Source organism: Engystomops pustulosus, chromosome 11, assembly GCF_040894005.1.
Source record: "Engystomops pustulosus chromosome 11, aEngPut4.maternal, whole genome shotgun sequence".
Taxonomy (NCBI): Eukaryota; Metazoa; Chordata; class Amphibia; order Anura; family Leptodactylidae; genus Engystomops; species Engystomops pustulosus.
In genome coordinates, this window is record NC_092421.1 from 18,946,891 (window position 1) to 18,969,209 (window position 22,319).

Sequence of the window (22,319 nt, forward strand, 5' to 3'; positions counted from 1 at the left end):
TGTCTGCGCTGGGATTTTGGCGCACACGATTGTTTTTTGGCGCAGCTGCGCTGGCTTCCATGCGACACAAATTGGGGGGCGTGCTGTCGTATGGTCTAAATGATTTGGACTGAGCGCAGAATTTAACATTCAAATTATGTCCGAATCCCAAGCACTTACATGCACCACTAAAAATATGGTGAACTCTTTTGGACCTGAGCGGGGAAGCGACACCTGCAGGATATCGGGCGCATGATCTTAGTGAATGGCGGCACAGCGCATTATCGTCGGACAATGCACTTTCGGGCAACTACAAAGTAAGTAAATGTCCCCCAATATGGAAAAAACATAAGTGACCTTCCTCATCCCCCCATTCATGAATCAATATCTTGTAGAAACACCTTTGCCAGTAATAACCCATCATATTATTTTGGGACACTAAACCACCACCTTATCGACCGTTTATTGTCCCAAATCTCTCCACGACTGCATTAAAAAAACATTTATACTCACTTTGGTCCACAGTTCTTGGCTAGTACACCCTGTTGTCGCTGCACAAGTGCCGAATGTGCAGCACATGCCCAATGCCGGCTTCATTGAAGCATCGCAAGAGGAGGTGCGGAGAGCTTCAGATGTGAATCCGATGTGTCTTATCAGACTTTATCTAGGTAAGAAAAAGGTTAGCTTTTTATTGCGCCCATGCACAGAGCTCATATGGGGCTACTTGGGGCACATTGACCTGGGGCACAAGTTCCCTATAAATTTATCAGTCACGCACACCCTCCATCAGTTTTGAGGAGGTTTGAGCTCAATATTCTTCACATTGTTGTGGTTCATCTTCACATCATCCTCAGTGCATTGTGGTTTGGGACCATTCCATTATTCACAGTTTTCTTTAAAATGTGGACTGTAAGTGAATAATTGTATCAGTTGCTTTGCTCCTGTGTTTTGGACATTGCCCTGTAAGGTGACCTTGTTTTGGCCATGATTTAAAACCAAATATCTCCACTTTGGTCCACTCTGTTCTTACTTCTTCCCTTTCCTCCCCCCCCCCCCTCCCTTCCCTTTTCCTGACGGTTTGGCAGTCTTCCAGGCTCCCTCTAATGTCATTGCACCTTCAGACCATACCTTATGGCCGCACACAGACCTGCTGGAGACCTCGGTCCCAGGAGAACTGGTCAGGGCTCCAACTCTCTGCGCCATCTGAAGAGATCCATGTCCTAGAGATCTAGCTGCAGGCACTCTGGCCCTGCCTAGGCCATCTGCCCCTGTCTCCCAACATTGCATCCACCCCATCGCTGCTGAAGCCGCCAAAGAGAGGACCCAACTGCCGCTGCAGACTTTTACCACCATCTCCGCCACCCGGATTGCCTCGACTTCTATTGCAACTTCTATTGCAATTGCGATCTGGCCAAATCGCGTGGAAGTTCAGAGGGATCTGCGTGCGAGCACCCTCTCTCCAGTCGATTAATGCTACCAGGCAAATGAGCACAGGGGAGTAGTCGCAGCAAAGCGCTGGCAGATTACTGCGGCTTCCTCCTTACCAGTTTTTCCTTTCCAGGCTGCCATTTGTGCCACTATCAAGGAGACACCACAAGTGATATAGATGGTAAGGTCCAGCCGATTGCAGCCAGGTTGGCATCAGCACCAGGCAGTTCAGGCGTCAATACTAGTGGCACCAAAGCAGGGGTCGGCATCCTACAGCAGCAGCTAGTATCAAAGCGCCATCCATGTACTTAGCTAAACGCGAGTAACCAGCATATTGCAGCATATTAGCTATGTGACCTGTGCTGTAACTACTGTGAATGTCAATTGTAAACGTGTAATGTGTGCGTACCCACTTTGCATGTACCTCCTGTAATGTACTGTTATATCCGGTTATATAACTAGTAACTAAGAAAGTAAACAATAGCAACCAAGCTGAGTAACTTCTAAAAGTCTGTTCGCTAAATGTCCCTCTGTGTAGCTACCGTATGTATATGTAATGTGTAACTGTATAACACTATGCTGGACACTTTGTACAAAATAATTGCTCCACCTGCATCCTCCGGCACATGGCATCACCATTCATTCCATGCCGCTGCCATATGAAGCAGAAACAATGGATTCAACGGACAGCAGTCATGGCTGAGAAGTGAAAAGTACTGCTGCGGGGAACAAGGAGAGGTGAGTATGTGGCTTTTTTTAACTATATAAGACAAGAAATGGTTGTCGTCTGAGCCTGCAGAATACAGGGGAGCTGGGAGTGACACCTATGGCTGAGTAAGAGGCTTTTGATTAAGGTTGGTAAGTACAAGCTCTCCTTCAGTGGCGGTAAGTGTCTACACACCTATAAAGCGGCCTCCGAAAGAAGCACTCCGTAAGGGTTCATTGGGGGGCTTGGATAGCAAATTCATTTAAATTTGAATCAACCCATTTAAGACTAGGTTTAAATTACTCTTGCACAGTGTCGGGCTGGGGTGTCTAGGACCCACCAGTAAAGTCTCATAATGGGACCCACCATTGTTTAGCTACATGCAAATATTCCCTGATATCCATTCAAAACTTCCTAAAATATAGCTGACCCAAGGGCTTGTGTTCCAGCCCTTGCCTTGGACTGTTATGGTCCTAGGAACCCTGTCAGTAACCTGCTGATTGGCCTTTGCCCTTTTAGCTCTGTGAGCCAGGAATACGCCGGCCTCAGGTAGTAGAAAGATGCAGCAATGTGATTGGACTCTGGGATGAAGGATACTGTTTGTTTAGACTTTATAGACTTTATAATAGAGGGAGTCCGCTCATCTCTAAGCTTAAGCTCTTGTGAGCACGGCCTTTATTCTTATTGCTTTATCTGATGACTATTTTATTGTAACCTCTTATTTTGCTTGTGGAGTATGATGGCACTATATATAAATATTTTTTTTTTATTATAAATTAATATTTATTATTGTGTGCACCTTCATGGAATTAACTCTAGATGTAACTAAATGTGGTCCGACCCAAAAGCGTTGGGAGAACGGAGCAAGGTACTGATGTATTATAGCTGGAAGGCAGGGCTGACTTTTTCCCTGCGACCCAACATACATAATGGTTGTGATTGCTAGGGCATATTGGTATACAGCATAGTGCTTGTCCGCTATTATTCTGTATGATAGGTAACTGATTTGCGATCCGTATGTCCGCAACATACAGGGCACATAGGGGCTCATTTACTAAGGATCGCGCTGCTCACTTTCATCGGACTGTGCGCCTTTTTCGGGGATTACACGGCTTGCACAGGTATTCAGCAACGCACGCGGTCGATTTTTGCCGCAGCTGCACTGGATTCTATGTGACACGATTTTGGGAGTGTGCCATCAGACGATCTGACTGATTCGGACATTTATATCCTTCCCTTCTGTATTAGTCCTGATAGTCCTGAATAGGTACATCCCACCACTTCTTATTCTTTGTCCATCCAGTGGCTAGCACAAAGGACATACGGGCCACCTTCAACAGAATTTTGTATCCATTGTTTTTTATTTCCTTTTTGTTTTACTGCTTGAAAACCCATAAAGATGCAATAAACATAACTTGGTCATGGGGCGATGGAACATTACACGGGATATGACACCTCTGCTTTAGTAAATACTCATATTCCAGAAAACGTGAAGGTTGCAGAACAGATTTTTTTTACAATGTAGCATATTACCTGCGGGTTTGCCATGACGAATTTCCACATAGTAACTCTCTGGTGTTATATAGTAACAATGCAGTGTTTGGGGGTTTTAATAAAATTCCAGGAGGAATATCAGAGGGACAGCACAACATTAAGGTCTAAAATAGGAGCTTTCTTTGTTCTGCTGTGCCAATGGGGCACATTTACTAAGGGTCCGTCAGACGCATTTTCATCAGGTTTCCCGACGATTTCCCTTTTGCGACGAATTGCCCCAGGATTTTGGCACACGTGATCTTTTTTTGCGCATCGGCAACAGAAATTGGGGACCGGGCCTCGGCGCGGAAGTGACGGATGCAGGAACTCGGGCACACGATCTTCAAATCCTCGTCGGACAACGCACCGCGGGATCGCGGCAGAACCGGGTAAGTAAATCTGCCCCAATATGTTCCATATCAGACACCAATGGTGCACAGAGGACCTTACTGACTATAAAGGGGTCTATTGGGCTACCGTTATGGTTATTTTATTAGACTTTTTTGTGTGTGTGTTTTTTAGCACAATCTACATCTACATCAACATCTACATTTGTGAACTAAGCCTTAAAACTATTTTGGTTTTATAATGACAATAATTACTGGGTAACAAATGACATGTCTGATTTGTAAAGCGCTACAGAATATGATGGTGCTATATAAATAAAGATGATTATTATTATGTTTGGGAAGCTGACAGGTCCTCCACCAAGACCAGGGTTCAATGATGTTATTCACCACCAGGAAGCAGTGAATTTATCTTTTCTTGGATTTTTACCCTAAATCTTCTCCTAATGTTCTGTTATAGCCTTATCATATGTGTTTTCCATGTACCTGGGGATCAGTAGATAAAACCTGATGAGTAAGTGTAGGAGGATAAAGAGCTGGGGTGACCCTTGTTACCCTGCCCTGATAACAACACGCTGTGAACTTTAGGCAGAGTTGTGTGAGTTGTCCTCTCCCATTGTCAGGCTGCTTACTACAGGGGAGGGAGGTTACATTCATAGCTAGAGGAGGCCCTACACAGGCTTCCCCACCCAGCCCTGTGCCTGCTGCTACCCCTGTCAGTGCCTCCAGCCTGCCTGCCCTTCAATGGTTAATCCATGGGCGGAGAGCTGAAGAAGAGAGGAGGAGGCGAAAGGTTGGTCCAGGGACTTTGCTACGTGTCTCCCTCTCCATTTATACCTCCTTGTTCAGCTCCTGGAGCACAATCTTCTCCTGCAGCTCCCTCTGATCCAGCCCTCACAGCAGCCCAGTTCCTGGCATCATGTCCAAGACGGTAGGAACTTTCTCAGTCCTTGCTCTGGACCCAGCTCCTCCTGATTCCTGAATGGCTGCTGCTGCCTGATCATGTTATACTCATTTTACTACTCTGGGAGTTTATCCCAGTCTCTTTAACCTAAGCTAGACAAGTCCCCTTCAAAGAGCTTCTGCAGCAGCTGATTTTGTGAGAAACAAAATCAGTTGTAAATATAAATGGTTACTTAGTTATAAATGGCAGTGACAACAACCAGTATGACCACCACGAATGGTTGCCACTCAGCATCATAGTACTGATACATTTCCTATTGCTTGCCATTCAGGACACCAGGAAAGCTGGATGATAAACATAATTAAGGATTCCTATGGGGGTGAATTAATGCTTTGGGTACTTTGGGTTTTAGAAAAGTTTTTTGCAAGTTCTTCTACAGGATTTTAACCTCAGACAGAGCTTCATTCAGGGCGAGGGATGTCCAAGGACAATCTAGATGAAATGTGCTGTTTTCCTAACTATCCTAAATTTGTCTCAAAAAGGATTAAAAAAATCTTGTTCCAATATATCAGAACCCCCTTTACGGGAAGAGTCGGTCACATGATGTCAAGACATTCCTTTACTTGTGACATTTTCCCTGTACTGTACTATATTGTGGAGATGTGTGTATAGAACAGATCTGGGTAGATGTCGCCCTATGGGTGCATCCCACGTTTCTTTACATGTCCTCTATACGCTGACGACTTAAAGTTTCAGTAGTATGTAACCTCTGTGCCATTTGACATAGTTGTGTGACTGTCACTTTCCCTAGAAGACATTAGAAACCAACATAACTGGTCACATTATATTATATTGCCAGTGATTGTTTCCTTTACCAAATAGATTGATATTCTACATGTGATGACTATGAGACTGTTAGATTTCATCTGTAGTGGAGGAAATCATAGATCCTAGAGCAGTGATGACGAACCTATGGCACTAGTGCTAGAGGTGGCACTCAGAGCCCTCTATATGGGCACCCTTGCCCTAGGGCAGGGTTCACCAGACAGGACTCAAGGCCTCTTGCAGTCCCAGGCAGCCCAGGACCCTAGAAGGAAGCTACAATGATGATCCAAACTTCTTCTCCTTCTTTCTACTGTATTGGTGTCCTCAGATTCCTATACAATTTAAACCTGTGACAGAACAGGGAGTAATAAGTTACTGCTTAAATTGTCGCATCAGCACTTTGCTAAAAATATGTGAGTTTTGGTTGTAGTTTGGGCACTCGGTGTCTAAAAAGTTTGCCTTCACTGTCCTAGAGGTTCAATGTTGTTCCCCTCTGTGGTCAACCAGGTGTCAGACATGTCTATCCTCATCTCCTCCTTATGTCATAAAGGAATCAATGGAGTTCATTGACTTTGCTATAAGTTTCCATGTATTTGGTTTGCATGTACATGGTTTGCAGGTAGTTTGCATGTGAAGGCACCTTAGGCCTGGGGTCAGCTGTATACTGGTGGTATATTGCTTACTGCCAGCAGTCCAGCTGGTAGACAATTCATTGTTTTTCTTGTTTGTTTTGTATTTGCTTTCCTAACCTACGTTGAATCCATGAGGAACCGGAATGTTAGAATGTGTCCTCCTGCTGGAATGTAAGGACTGTATGTGTGGATTTACCACTTTGGGTGGAATTTACAGGGTTACAGTGTTTATTTGTGACCTCACAGCGAAATACTTTGGTGTATAGAACAAACCCATCTTCAATAGCTCTCTTGGCCAAAAGCTATTCCTCACCCATAGACATGCATGCTAGGTTCAGCCAAGTATGCGCTGAATGTGGAGAAAGAGGAAAGCTGCTGCCAGGCACCTCTGATGTGTCCAAAATGTATGGCCAGGTTTTGTGAATACTGACCGTACTGTTCATACATGTATGTGATCACCTTTATGAATCATATGACTCATTGCCTTGACTTTAGTCAATGACTGCTACATGGAACCCACCAGACAGTGTCCTGTCTTCTTCATAGAGGGGTGGGGGGGGGGGTGGTCTTTTAAAGGGGAGCCCACTCTATGACATCTGATTATTTTACAGGTCTAGGCGTTGACTATGTGAGTTAACCTATTGCTGATGGAGATAACATTCTTGACATTCATGTAACACAATAAAATGATTTATTTATCAGGATCAGACATCAATTCTTCAGGGAAGTCATCAATCATTGTCCGCTGCCAGGTCTGTGCAGTAACAGAGCCTATATTGCCGTTTACAGCGGTCTGTATTCTGCGTGTATAGCAGGACTTATGCCGTGTATTTGTATTAGAAGATACTTTGTATCATTTGTTAGATTCACTTTACACAGATGGAGGTTTGATGTTATCAGCCATGTGTAGTGAGACAGGAAGTATCTCCCTGCATGTTCATATGTTATGTAGAAGTCTTCACTACTGATAAGATCCTCACTAGTTTTCTAAGTTTAGCACCTTAAATGTCTTATATGCTCATAGAAGCATCTTTCAATATTCATTATATAAATCTTTAAGGATGTAGAAATCCCAAACACTAAGACAGTGGTGGCGAACCTATGGCACGGGTGCCAGAGGTGACACTCGGAGCCCTCTCTGTGGGCACCCAGGCCATCACCCAGCACAAAGGTCACCATTCAGGACTCCTCCTCCTGCAAGTCACAGGCAGCCCACACCGTGCCATGTTCAGCACTATTTGTCATTGAAGCCCCTTCTCAGGGCCTGTGATTCATCCTGTTAAGGGGACCTTAGAGGGAAGCTGCAATAATAATCCAAATTTCTCCATCTTTCTACTGTATTGGTGTCTTCAGGACGCCAATACGTTCAAATCTGTGACACATCAGGAGCAATAAGTTACATTAAACTGGCATTTGGCACTTCGTGAAAAATATGTGGCTTTCGGTTGTAATTTGGGCACTCAGTCTCTAAAAGGTTCGCCATCACTGCAATAAGACATTGTAATTGGGGAGGAATGTCCAGCCCAGTAAATTTCCTAACTCACCTTTCTTGGGTTTGGCATAGTCAGGATAGAAAGACTTAGGTCTATCAGTTCTTTAAAACTTTCGATTCATACAACTTTCTTCTTTGAAAAGTGCAGTAATCCCATAATAAGATCCGGGGAAGTTTGAAATTCCAAAGCTTGACCTAACAATTTCATGAATAAATTGTTGTATTCGGTATAAATCTGCCCATACTTCTTGAAGTGAGGGTTCTACTATGAACTATGGTAGCTTTTCTATCCCATACACTGGCACACTCAGTTTGGCCGAGTCTGCATGTGTTTTCAGTGGGGAGAAGGAAGTAAGGAACTGCCAGATATCTCCAGTAAGATATTCTATGTCCCTTCAACGAGTGCTCGTGGCAAATATTTGGATCTTAGATATAACTTCGTCCAACAAAAATTGGCAAATGGAGGTTTTTTTTTAGAATGTTGGTATAAACGTCACATTCTGATGCCAGAATCTATAGACAAAGACTTAGATTGTCTTGTCATTTTTGTTAAGAATAGGTCAGTCATGTAGCTCCTCCTTTGTTCAATGCTAATTGCTTGACATGTAATGATTTTTTAAAAGTAGGATCTTCAGTAACAACAAAGTATATAAAATACACCAAAAAGAGTTTTCTAGGTGCTAAAACTACTAATCATCTAACCATCATGGTGGGCAACCCTGGTCGGCAGAAGACACTAGCACACAGCTTCACCAGGGAGAAAGCAGACAGCTACATTCATAGGGTCCTACCATCCGGCCCATACACTTTGGATGGAGCCCTGCTCCAGTCCTGCTATAGTTGGAAATGGATTGGCCATCAGTAGTTACAGAGTCTGGAAAAACCCCTTTGAAGCAGAGTTTCTCAAACTTTTTACGCAAAATAGACCCTAGTGACGAGTCAACTATCCCTACCTGTTACCTACACTGATGATATTGGAAGTCATTGGACCCTCCATGGGCAGTTCCTTCAGAATGATGTGGTGTCTAAAGCTATTCCTTCTGTCTAATGACAGATACAATGTAAGACACATGATGACCCAATTAGAAGTTAATGGGGCCCATTGGTGTGAAAAACTCCCCCACCCCATACCTACAATATGTTCCCTCTTGGTTACACATTATACAAGTTGAGAATCACTGGCACAACCAGACACGAATCTTAAAGGCAGGTAAGATTTTATTCAATAAATGTGTTTTTCTTCCAAACCCAACACCATACCTGCCTTTGGGCTGTGTCTGGTCATGTCTCTCTTAGACCACACAACCTATGAACAATAGTAGTGTTGTCTCTGGAAGAAATCATCTATATATCCTAACAACCTCTTGGGGATATATTGAGACCTCACCATCACAGTCAGAAAATTTGGGATGTTATATTAGTGTCCTATAGGATCCCGTTCTGGAATTGTTAAGAGTTTTCAGGTCTGATACTAGAAATATACTGTATAACGGAGCACATAATAATTCCCTTTATAGTGTCTGCTTAATGCAGATGAGGTTTTTTTATGGAAAATAAATCATGTGAAGACCATGCATATTTGCATATTGCCAAATATTTCGTGCCAGTGGGATGATTCAGCTCCCTGTCTTGGTCTAGTAAGGTGACCACAAAAACAAAGACGTAGTATATATAGCTTTGAGGGCGTACTGGAAATAGTGAAGAGTCTCCTACTAGACTGTAGATAGCAAGATGATAATATATTATATCTAATACTATATATTTTTGGTTACTTTGTAATGTTTTTATACTTTTCAGTATTTGAAACCTGTTATTTTAAGGGTTCATGGTCTTTATCTGTAGTAGTTGCTAAGATAAGAAGGGTCAGGGTTACATCAAAGTTTGATTCAAAAGTTCAAGGCTACCCCCTTATGATGCCAATATTAGGTAGATTATTACTGGTCTAGTTACATTTTAGCAAAATATTTTAACATGTCAAGGACACCAACAGCGGCGCTTATTGCCCTGTAAAAAAGCAAAACTATACTTGTTTATCCCCAAAAAGATATAACATGATTGCTAACAAAAGCTAATCAACCAGGAAGAATCTGAATCCATTACCATCCATATAGAACGTCATGTTACATAGTGTAACAACATATTCAAGAGCATTCATTGTTTACATGGGCTTCCTCCGGGTCCTCCGGTTTCCTCCAACACTCCAAAAACATACTGGTAGGTTGATTAGATTGTGAGCCCCGTTGGGGACAGGGACCGATGTGACAAGCTCTGTGCATCGCTGCGTAATCTGTGTGCGCTATATAAATAAAGGAGTTATTATTATTTCATTATTATTTAGTGCAAGAGATTAATGAATCGACACTAAACCGAAATGGTCTAAACTAGCTCCACATTCATGATGGTGGAATAGAACTCAGTAGACCAGTTTTTTTGCAGCTCTTAGTGAGCGTTGAAAAGTAGCACAACATTTTTTGGGGAAACTAGAATTGCAGGAAAAGTGCCAGAATTTCAAAGCTGCATGCAAATTGTAACACTAACCCTAAAAAAAGACCAATATTGTGTCGCCAACACAATAAACATGGCGCAACAAGGAGAAAAAAACTACAAAAAAACTTTTGGAGAGTCAATAATGAATGCCCCATCCCCATTGGGTTGATATTGGAGATTCTTGATCTTGATGTATAGTACATTGCGGTAAGAAAAGGTGTTAGTCCATTGTACATCGATAGTTGATTGAAAATGTTATCCCTGGACCAACATTAAACCTATTTTGGGAAACAATTCATTACCCCATAACAGCAGCAGCAATTCTTTACTTGATATAAATTTGACAATTGAAGGACCGTACGGCTTGAAGGTTTAGACAGGGTTGTGATAGACTACATCCTTGTACACCCTAAGAAGCTACAGATTACTGCTCCTCATCCAGCACATGGACACGTTGCACCACACCCTATAAAAGAGAGCGTTCAGTCTAGGTGGATCTTTCATAAGTTAGAAAGTAGTTGACACAGTTTCGTATAAAAGCCTCTTTGTCACCTCAGGGTATAGCAAAATACACAGAAGCAAATTAAAACCCAGGACTTTCTCCAGAAGATTAGTCAGTACACAATGACGCTCTGAGCTCAGGAATATTAAGTCTGTAAAGTAACACAAACCACAGGGATACTGCAGAAGTATTAAATCATAGACGAGTCGCCCCAAAGGTTTATCATTCTATGGGATACATCTATATCTACTCTGCAGATTTATGGTTTTATGTGTCCACTATGTACAATAACTTTGGTATCTTTTTTAGAGGGTTTTTTTTAAGGATCATAATATGGGTGGTACATATCAGTACCATCAGATACATATCAGTACAATCAGATACATATCAGTACCATCAGATATATATCAGTACAATCAGATACATATCAGTACCATCAGATACATATCACATCACAGGAGTTCAACTTTTAGGTCATAAATTACCTCTTTTGTGTTTAATATGAAAGGTTCCTCATGGTAAACATTTAAAGGGAGTCAAAATGACTTCTAAAACAAAGAATTGGATCACTGAAGGGGCCCTACAAGGAGCAGAGATATTCAATGCAAATCAGACTGGGAGTGCACTGTGGTCGGACCTTATTTTCCAAATTTGCTTACAGACCGCTATGACGTAGATAGAGGCTGAAAATCAATCGTCAATCGTTGGTGAAGAGGTGGTGTTGGGTTGAAATTCCCGAGGAGAATAGGAGAATTCATGGCTATTTGTAGGTCATTCCATAGTGAACTGATTTGCATATTCATGAAAAGCAGATTATGATTTCTTTTCTTCCTACTATCATGGTTACTGATTACATTACTTTATACAGGCAGTTACATACAAGATAGGGTCTGTAGGTTTGTTCTTAAGTTGAATTTGTTTGTAAGTCAGAACTGTATATTTTATCATTGTAACCCCCAGCCAAATTTTTTTTGGTCTCTGCGACAATTGGATTTTAAAAATGTTGGGTTGTCATAAGAACCAGGATTAACACTAAAGCTTCATTGCAGACACCTGTGATAACTGTTACAGCTGATTATTGTAGCTAGGGGTCGTATGTAAGTCAGGTGTTCTTAAGTAGGGAACCGCCTGTATATATATAGACCAGTAGTATAATTATATTTACCATCCCTTCTTCTATTAATGGTATATCTTTTTAACTAATGACAGATGCTATATGGGAAAATCATATCCTGGCAGAGTAATCTGAATATTTGTATAGTATCTGGTTTCGGAGCAGCCTTCTTTCAGTGATGTCATGATATGAAGTCATTTCCTCTTCTTGCTCTGGTGAAAGATATCCATGAACAAGCGTTATACAGTTTGTGTTAAAGCGCTTAGTAGCAGAAAACCTGGCTGTCATCAGGGGCGTTGCTTGGGTGGTAAAAGATCCGGGGCACGGACCCCAATGCATATGTATGGTACTTTCCACTCCTGTACATAACCCCCTCACATTTGGGCTCTGGATCTTTCACCTAGAGACCTAGTAATGTCCCTATCTGTCATATTCAATATTCATTCAATGCCGAAAAGTTTACGTTTTAGGCACTAAACTCTTTTGATTCATGTTATGTAGATAAGACAATTTCAAGCACTGTCAATGCGAAGAAAGACCACTCACATAGCTAAGCTACTTCTTCACCTCCGAATAACGGATTTTGGGTTTCACCAGTTGTGGGAGTCTTTCGTATCCTCAGTTCTGTCTAGGATCACACTGGGGGGTCTTTGGGCCACCAAATAAAATAGTTGAGGGGGTATAGTCTCCTTCTGCATTTAAAGGAATTGTCTAAAGTTCTCCAGTGAGGATCGGACCCCCCACAGATGTCAAGATTGGGAATTCAAGCAATCCAGAAAGATTCTCCAGCACTCATATAGACAGTGAATGGGAGTGCTGGAGATGCAAGGACACATGCTCAGTCTGGTGCATGGGTATAGGACCTCCATTTTCCAGATTGCTGGGGATCCTTTTCTCTTGATCATTGTGATCAAAGCAGTGGGACCCTCACGGTCACCTTGCAGTCCCCTAACCTTTGGACCGGAAATACCTTGAAAATATAAGACAATACCTTTAAGCCTGTTGTCCATAAGTACTGCAGACTTTTTCACCTTGGACCTTGCATATAAGATGGCGGCTGAGGGCTGGCTCAAGCAGCAGAATGTTTATTTATTAAATTATTCATTAAATAATTTTATATTGTCCCGTTATAAAGAAAGGCTGGACCATTCTACAACCTCTTGTGTCACCCCCTCATCCTCATAGACTGTAAGCTCATGTGTCACCCCCTCATCCTCATAGACTGTAAGCTCTTGTGTCACCTCCTCGTCCTCATAGACTGTAAGCTCATGTGTCACCCCCTAATCCTCATAGACTGTAAGCTCTTGTGTCACCCCCTCATCCTCATAGACTGTAAGCTCATGTGTCACCCCCTCATCCTCATAGACTGTAAGCTCTTGTGTCACCTCCTCGTCCTCATAGACTGTAAGCTCATGTGTCACCCCCTCATCCTCATAGACTGTAAGCTCTTGTGTCACCTCCTCGTCCTCATAGACTGTAAGCTCATGTGTCACCCCCTCATCCTCATAGACTGTAAGCTCTTGTGTCACCTCCTCGTCCTCATAGACTGTAAGCTCATGTGTCACCCCCTCATCCTCATAGACTGTAAGGTCTTGTGTCAACCTCCTCGTCCTCATAGACTGTAAGCTCATGTGTCACCCCCTCATCCTCATAGACTGTAAGCTCTTGTGTCACCCCCTCATCCTCATAGACTGTAAGCTCTTGTGTCACCCCCTCATCCTCATAGACTGTAAGCTCTTGTGTCACCCCCTAATCCTTATAGACTGTAAGCGCTTGTGAGCAGGGCCCTCACTCCTATTGTTCCATATGACTGTTTGTTCTTTGTAATACATTATATTTATACATGTCCCCTATGATTTGTAAAGAGCTACGGAATTTGATGGTGCTATATAAATAAAGATTATTATTATTATTGTAAGTAAGTTTGGTCTGACAAATTTGTTCTGTGCCCTTGGGGGATTACCAGACCAAACTTAGAATCACTGAACTGAACCCACCATGTCCATTTGGTTTAGAGACTCTGGGTTTGGTTCAGGGGCCTTACTAGGAGCTGAGATATTCAATGCAAATGTGACTGGGAGTGCACTGTGGTCGGACCTTAATTTCCAAATTTGCCTACAGACAGCTATGACGTAGATAGAGGCTGAAAATCAATTGTCAATCGTTGGTGAAGAGGAGGTGTTGGGTTGAATTGAGGCGTTGGCAGGGGCGTAACTTTAGGGGGTGGAGAGGTTGCGATCGCAGCTGGGCCCAAGAGGTTTAGGGGGCCCATAAGGTGTCACTTTCCCATATGAGAAGACTATTACTATAAACCATACATTATAGTCGGGGGACCGGCACAGACTTTGCACTGGGGCCCATCAGCTTCTAGTTACGCCACTGGGTGTTGGGTAAATTCCATAATTCCAAAAGTATGGAGCAAGTTTTTCAGACCAAACTTTCTTGTGGGCAACATGCTTTAGTTCTAATTTGTCTCCAAACTGGGTTGTTTTTTATGCTGAACCTTTTGGGGCCTGTTATTGTTTTTGGACGTACTGTGGATACCCCTGCCATAACGCTATGTAGAAAGTCTTATTAGTACTGAAGTTGCTCATGAAATAAAGTTCTCAAATCTTAATCCATAAATTATGCTCTAATAATAATCTTTATTTATATAGCGCCATCATATTCCGTAGCGCTTTACAAATCATAGGGGACAAATACAAATATAATAAAACATGACATAGCACAAACAGTCCATGAGGAATCATGATAACGGTAACTTTTAATCCCTTACTTTGCAATTTTACTCCCTATTTTTGCTGCTTTTGCTCCTACAGCTGTATTAGCTCTTGAATGTAAGACTCAGCCCTGTGGGTGGTCAATAGCTGAGCAGACACTGCCTGATCCATCTGAGCTATGCTAATATACATCCTACTATCCACCTGTCACTGTGTGTTGACAATGTGCTTAGATTATCAGGGTACAGGTTTATATACACTTTCATTTAGCTTCTGAAGAGTCTACTAATATCTGACACATAAAAAAAGAGAGATGAGACAGATCAGAGTCATGAGATGAATAATGGCACAATGACACACTCGGCTCTGCTAACTCACCTAACCATAAAACACACACACAGTACTGCCTTGTCTTGTGTATAGACCAGGTCTCCTCTTCATGCTGCTGGACAGGAAGTGCCTGTGGCCTCTGCCTCGTCCTCCCCCTGCTCCTGCAGTACAGCATTTATGTGACAGGACATCCTGCCTGACCATAATCAGGTGTGAGTTTATGGTCGTATCTCTAGGGCTTGTACCTTCTATAATTCAATGAAAACTAGTTTTCTACCTTTCCGTAAAGGTAGGGCGTTTTTCAGTCATCTGCTAAACAGAGGTCCATCATCTTCTGTCCGTTAGTTTATTTATACACGTGGCTTTGGTTTCCGTATTATGAACCTGTTCAGAGTGCCTTATGCCTTGTGCTCCTCAAATTGATTTATTTCAGCGACGTAGAGAAATACAGTCAATTTGTAGATAATAGAAAGCTGCTCAATTATGTTGCATTTTAACTTTGGACTTGAAAGAGACCATAAGAGAGCAAAGTCTACAGTGGAGTTGTAAAAGGTTTCTGATTATGTGTTATGTTATTATTTTATCAAGATAGAACATGAGGGATGATCGCTCATTAATACATCATTACTAAAGAAATAATAACATTGCATAAATTCCTCAATAATCCTCAATTAAAACTTTAATTAAACTTTTACACACTTCACCTTACAGTATAATAAACATGGTAAAACTTTTCTGTAGGTTATTACGATTAAAGACACCAAACATGTACAGATTTTCTTATGTTTTATTACTTTAGCAAATAAACACTTTTGTAATTTGCCTAATTGTCGCCATATTCCGAGACCTATAACGTTTTAATTCCTGAAGCAAAAGAGGGTTATTAGGGCTTGTTTAACGTACTCTTATAGTGTACAACTGACTTTTTGATTGCTTACTATTACATATTTTTGGGAGGTAGGAAGCACTAAAATCGCTATTTTTAATTAATCGCTATTTTCCATACCCTTTACAATACGGATATAATAATGTAATATTTGTTTGGCCATGGTTGCTACAGACGCAACAACACCAATTTTGTGCGAAGAGATATTATTTAATTTTTTTAAAACAATATAATTATATATATATTTATTTAAAAAACTTTATTTAACTTTTTTTTACTGCCCTCTAGGAGACTATTACATACTTTTCATTTCATTTAATGGACATGGCACTGTCATGGGCACCTTCTTGGCATCCAGCCCACAGGCCCAACAAAAGCACTTCATAGGGGTACATTTACTTACCTGTCCCGTTGTGTCCGCCGATCCGGAATGGCCGCCGAGGATTCGGAGCTGCCGCGATTCACTTATGGCGTGCGCACGATTTCTTGAATGTGACGCTTCCCCGCTCAGGTCCGCCGGAGTTCACCATCTTCTTCCCGGTGCATGTGAGTGCTGATCTTACGACACAATTTGAATTTTAAATCCCGTGCTTAGTCGGAATCAGTCGGGTTGTCCGACGGCCACGTGTTGCATGAAAGCCGGCGCCGATGGGCCAAAATACGATCGCGCCAAAAACCCCTGTGCCATTCAGGGCAAATCGGAAATATTCGGGAAACCCGAGGGAAATGCGTCCGACGGACCCTTAGTAAATGTGCCCCATAGAGTCCTATCAATGGCCTAAGTACTTAAACCAAATCTAACTATTCATTGTTTGTTTGTTCGAGGCTTATATTATTACCTTCAAAAAATGTGCAAGATCCCGTACCATAAATAAAATCCTTATATAGCACCATCAAAAATCTTCTACAACGCCATGCAGCCATTGGGAATTATTGGAAACCTCTTTTGATTATATGATTTTCTGCATTATATTTTATTCTTATAGCTTTATCTGGATACTTTTGTTGGGTTTGAGAACTTGATGCCCGGAGATTTTTATGACTATGAAGCTATGATAATGGATACTGGATACTTTACGTTGCACCATGTTGTGTAATAACTTTTTCAAGATAAAATACAACATGGTGCAATGACTTTCACCATGAATGACAAGAGATGATAAAGTCCTATCTATATAACTGTCAAGGAAACTCAAAATGTAGGGTTTTGTAATGTTCTTGTTTTGTTGATTCTTCATAATAAAGATCTTTACAATGGGGAAATGTGATCCTTTCTCCTCTTCTGTTTCACTACTCTTATTGGTGGCACATTTACTAAGGGTCAGCAAACCGCATTTTTGTCGGGTTTCCTGACCTTTTTCTAATTTGTGCTGCATTTAACAGGGGTTTTTGGTGCACGCGATCGGATTTTGTTGCAATCGCGCCGGCTTTCATGCGACACAAATCAGGGGGCGTGGCCGTCGGACAACCCGACTGATTCAGACTAAGCACGGGATTTAACATTCAAAATTGTGTCGCAAGCCATGCACTTACACGCACCGGGAAGATGATGGTGAACTCCGGCGGACCTGAGCGGGGAAGCGACACATGCAGGAAATTGGAAGCACGATCTTAGTGAATCGCGACAGCTCTGAATCCTTGTCGGACAATGCACCTCGGGGATTGCGACGGGCCGGGTAAGTAAATGTGACCCATTTTGTTTTTGCTTAGTGTTCTCATGTTTTTCTACTAGATATATTGGTCGACTGTGCCTAATGAGAGTCAGTCTTACCTCTTATCTTTATTTAAAATGGCTGGACATAAAACTTTCTGTTATTTTACTCTTAAATAACCCCATGTCACCTGCCAGTGTCCAAATGTGTGGACTTTTACTCTATTTTCCAGCTTTGCTTGTTCTTCTCAAAAAGTAAGGTTAATAAACTATAGTACGTATTAGAAAACATCTGACCAAGGAATATTTGACAAGTTAATGTAATGCATTAGTTTACTAATATCATGTTTTTGGTACAGTATCTTGCATAAACTGAGACCGCGCTCATTCAGGGTCTGGATTTTTTTCATAGCTAAAAGAAAATCTACCATCAAAGTCAATCATGATAAACCAGGGACACTCATAGACCCAGGCACTGTGACTGTAGAAATCATCTTATGTTTGTTATCCATGGCCTCCTTCCTTCTAATATCAACTTTTAAAACAAATGTGCCTGAAGGGCTCTGGGGGCTTTACCAGAGCCCCTCTGTGCTGAAGCTTTACAGACTGTTACACTGTCTCCACTGCCCCCTCCTCCCGCAGCACTTCCCCCCTCCCTCTTCCTGATGTAATCTCACAAATATCCGGGGCATATTTATCAGGGCTTCTGCACATAATCGCAAATGCTAACTTATAGGTTATATAAGCTAGGTTATATATAATATATAAGTTATATATAGCTTATTTCCGCCAATTCCCTGGTGCAAGGCTGTTCTGTCCCCGTGCCTGTGCACTCGCTGCAGCCGGCAAGTTTTCAGATGTGAAGACGGAGGGTAGGCCGGGCAATGACATGTATGCTGGAGGCGTGCATAATTATGGATAATAACAGAGCACTGAGACGTCTATGTGATGGCATGAGGAGCGCCTGAGCATAATTTGCATAAACATTTAATTAATTTTATTTGCAGAAAACGGTTAGTTACATTACAAGCCAAGATCAGTCTATGCATCAGCATAACAAATGCTGAATGTTTGGTTAAAAAAAGTCCCTTACTGAGTGGTAGATTTCTTTCAAAGGGGTTATCAGTGTATAAAAATTTACTTAGGGCCGGGCTATTTAAAAATAATAAATGTGTACTTACCTCTTCCGGCGCTGTTGATGTCCCATGTCGCGGTCCGTCTCCTCTATGCGCCGGTTTGTATACAGGGGCGCACAGGTTGCTTCCGGCCGGAAGCTGCCATCCGACACCATCTCCCAGCCTTTCAACGCTGAGAGATAGGGACGGATGGGAGGAGCCGGCCACACCGCTGGCGGGAAGCTCCCTGTGCGCGGCTTTTGTGCCCCTGTAAACAAACAGGGGCACAGATCAAACGGACCGTGGCGCGGGACATCGGTGGCACCGGAGGAGGTAAGTACACGTTTAATATTTTTAAATAGCCCGGCCATAAGTAAATTTTTATACCCGGATAACCCCTTTAAAGGCTAAGATACAAAGACTGGTTCGAGGACCGGGACTCCTCAGAATACTCCATCAAGTATAAATAATGACAGATTTCATTTACATAAACTACAAAAACCAAGCAATGCACAGACAGCGGCCCAAAAATAGAACACAAATATATGGACAACATTATCAGTTTATTGACATATCAGGATAAATCAAACATACAAAACACTGTAACCTCACTCTATAAATGTAACAGAATCAACAATGATCTAAATATCGGTCAAGTAAAACAATCTGTAAAGTATTAAGCACAATCCCTGTCGGATCATGAAATCATCAAATGAGAGCAATATAAAGTACATGATATGTGCAATGTGCAATTAAATGGAAAAGTGCAAGTGCTTAAAGGAAACCTACCACTGCTTGCATGTGCTGGCTGTGTGAGAGTTAGTATCTGCGCATGCGCCATAGGTGCCGAGAGCTTGGTGACGTCACGGCTCTCGGCACCCGAAGGAGGGCGGCTACAATGAAGGAGGCGGGAATAATTAAAGATCGGAAGCCATCTCCCTTCCGAAGATGACGTAGGGTAGCATCAGAGGGCTATTTACATATGTAAGTAAAACGTTTTTTTTAGCTAAACTAACGATCGCCGTGCCTAACTAAAGTATGTGCCGGGATTAGTATTAAATAGCCTACCGGGTGGTCTGCTCGCATGAATTGATCATGCGAGCAGTGGTAGGTTTCCTTTAAGTAAACCAAATAACTATATCTATACAGCATCAATCCAAAAAGTCTCACTGAGAACATACAAATGAGAGTGCAAAAGAGTATCCCCACAGGGTTGGCATACAGGTAGAGATGAGGCAGGATAAGAGGCGAATGGCTCCCCACGCGTATCGCTGTCCTCAAGACAACTTCCTCAGGGGTAAGTAACTTAGATTTCATTTGCATTCAATGTGACTTTCTTAAAAAAAATGGATGACAGATTTACTCTTATTTTTGGAAACTCAGCCCTAAAGCTTTATTTACATTACTGTACCTATAAGATGTTTTATGGTGAGGGAAATGTGAACCTACACTTTAAGGTTTCGGATAGATTTAGAATATGAATATTTAACACTAATCTATAAAAAACTGGTTGGAAAATTTGGTGATGATAGATTAGGCAGTGTGACCAGGGCACACAGCATGGTTTGTTTCCATGGACACAGAGCCATTGAGTTTCTTACTGAAAGGCAAATGTCCAGCGTTTCTTCTGGGTTGTCTATCAGGGAAGCAAAGCTCAGGTTTACAGTGAAGCCTTCACATTGCACTTACATAAAGGAGCTTTCAGAAGGCTTCTGCAGAGACCAGGCTTGGATCCGAGCCAGGTCCATCGTCTTATGAATAGGTCTGTTTGTTGTGTGGATTTTCCTGTTGTCCAGCCCACCTCCTCTGAAAAATTAGACTTTAGGTGGTGCACATTACCAAACCAATGCTACTAAATGCTCATAGAATAGTCAGCAGTATGGAAAGTCCAAGCATATAAATGGTTAATAAACACTGTTGAAGTACCTTATATACTCGAGTATAAGCCTAGTTTTTCAGCACAAAATTTGTGCTCAAAAACCCTAACTCGGCTTATACTCGAGTCAACTAAAAACATAAAGACAAAACTCACCTTTCTAACGTCACCCATAGGTCCTCTTCTGTCTGAGACAGTCTGAGACAGAAGAGGACCTATGGGGGACGTCGGAAAGATGAGTACAGTGTTATTTTTTTTCCTACTACAGGGGCTGGGCAGGCTGTATGCTACAGGGGTTGGGCAGGCTGTATGCTACATGGGCTGGCAGACTATATACTGGGAGGCTGTAACCAATGCATTTCCTACCCTCGGCTTATACCCGAGTCAATAGGTTTTCCCAGTTTTTTGTGTTGAAATTAGGGGTCTCGGCTTATACTCGGGTCGGCTTATACTCGAGTATATACGGTATGTTATAAAAAAATAATAGCCATGAAGAATAAAGTGATGTACAAAGTTTAGGATTTGTACATTCAAATGAACTGGTTGAACGACAGGTGTGCGACGACTATGTGACGCTTACTTGCCGATAGCTAATATTTGTTTCACGGTTCTGGATCAGTTGAACTTCAAGTACATGTTGAAAATCTGCCAATGGTGAAATGGTAACTTTTATGGCTTAAGGAGTTGACATTTATTAGAATTTTAAGTGCTTTGTTTAAGCTAAACATAAAAATTATGTGGAACCCTCTTATCGTTTGAGTCCTTGGACTTCTCCTTGTGGTCATCATGTGGACATCTTCCACTATATGGATACATGTTCTTGCTCTTTACCCTTATGATAGATTTAGAATTGAATGTAATGAATACAATAAGAAAAGTGAATTTTTTTGGTCTCCAGGGTTCAGTTCTAACCAACAAATAGTAAAGCACATGCCATCATTGTAATATCAGCAACCGGCAAAAATGTCCGCTCTGGCCAGGAAGACCTCCATCAACCAAAATCTAGGGTTCTCACAACGAGCTTTTTGGTTATGTTCTTCCTTTAATTTCATGAGGTTTATAAGTCAGATCTTAGCCAATAGCTCGGTCATAACTAATGCTTACTTGTAGTATAAAGGTTTTAGTCATCTATGTTTGTTTATTTTACGATATACTAATTGTTATTCCTAGAAAGCAAATTGCCTACTAGTATATGGCACATTGGATATGTGATTGATATCAGATTGGTGAACGTCCCTGATTTTCAGCACTCTCACAGATCAGCTGTTGGTCCTTAGTATAGCTCCCCAGTGCTGCGTTGTGTGAAGGCCGGATATTGTGTAGCCTTCAATTCTCTCAGCATTCCTTGCTAAATCAATGTCTAAAGATGTCGAGAGAAGCATTTTCCAAAAAATGCATAAGTGAAGATTTGCTTAATTGAAACAGTGCCCATGGACTTGTATTATAATCCATTGGGTTGGATGCCGTACTCAGCTTTATTATGTAGATTGTGCCTGTGTATCTTACTAAATAAATACTACCCTAAATAAACAGTATGACTTTTACCATGTAGAACAGATATTGGTTCAGCAAACAATGATACTCTGTATGCCATATGTTCCATAAGTCATGATTCTACAAGTACAAAGGGTAGAAGTCATACATAACTATTTGACTTCAACTCCTGGTAATAATGTAGTGCACGTGCACCGCTCATCCTCCTCCTTTTATCTTCTGCATGGTCATCTTATTCTTTGTTGTAAGTTATGGCCTCTTTACACAAATCTCTCCCCCACACTTCTATGGGCTCACG

At 41.8% G+C, this 22,319-nt stretch overlaps 1 protein-coding gene across 2 annotated transcripts in view; it reads left to right on the top strand.

Moving 5' to 3' along the window:
• The first annotated feature begins 4,673 nt into the window (after window positions 1-4,673).
• The window catches only part of PAPSS2 (3'-phosphoadenosine 5'-phosphosulfate synthase 2), a 50,724-nt gene continuing 33,078 nt past the window's right edge, over window positions 4,674-22,319 (top strand). The window contains exon 1 of one of the 2 annotated variants that reach the window (XM_072131061.1): window positions 4,674-4,924. In XM_072131061.1, coding sequence (XP_071987162.1) covers window positions 4,913-4,924 — 12 coding nt within the window. In that variant the 5' untranslated portion in view covers window positions 4,674-4,912. The remainder of the gene's footprint in view (window positions 4,925-22,319) is intronic. The other variant, XM_072131062.1, reaches the window with a different exon arrangement.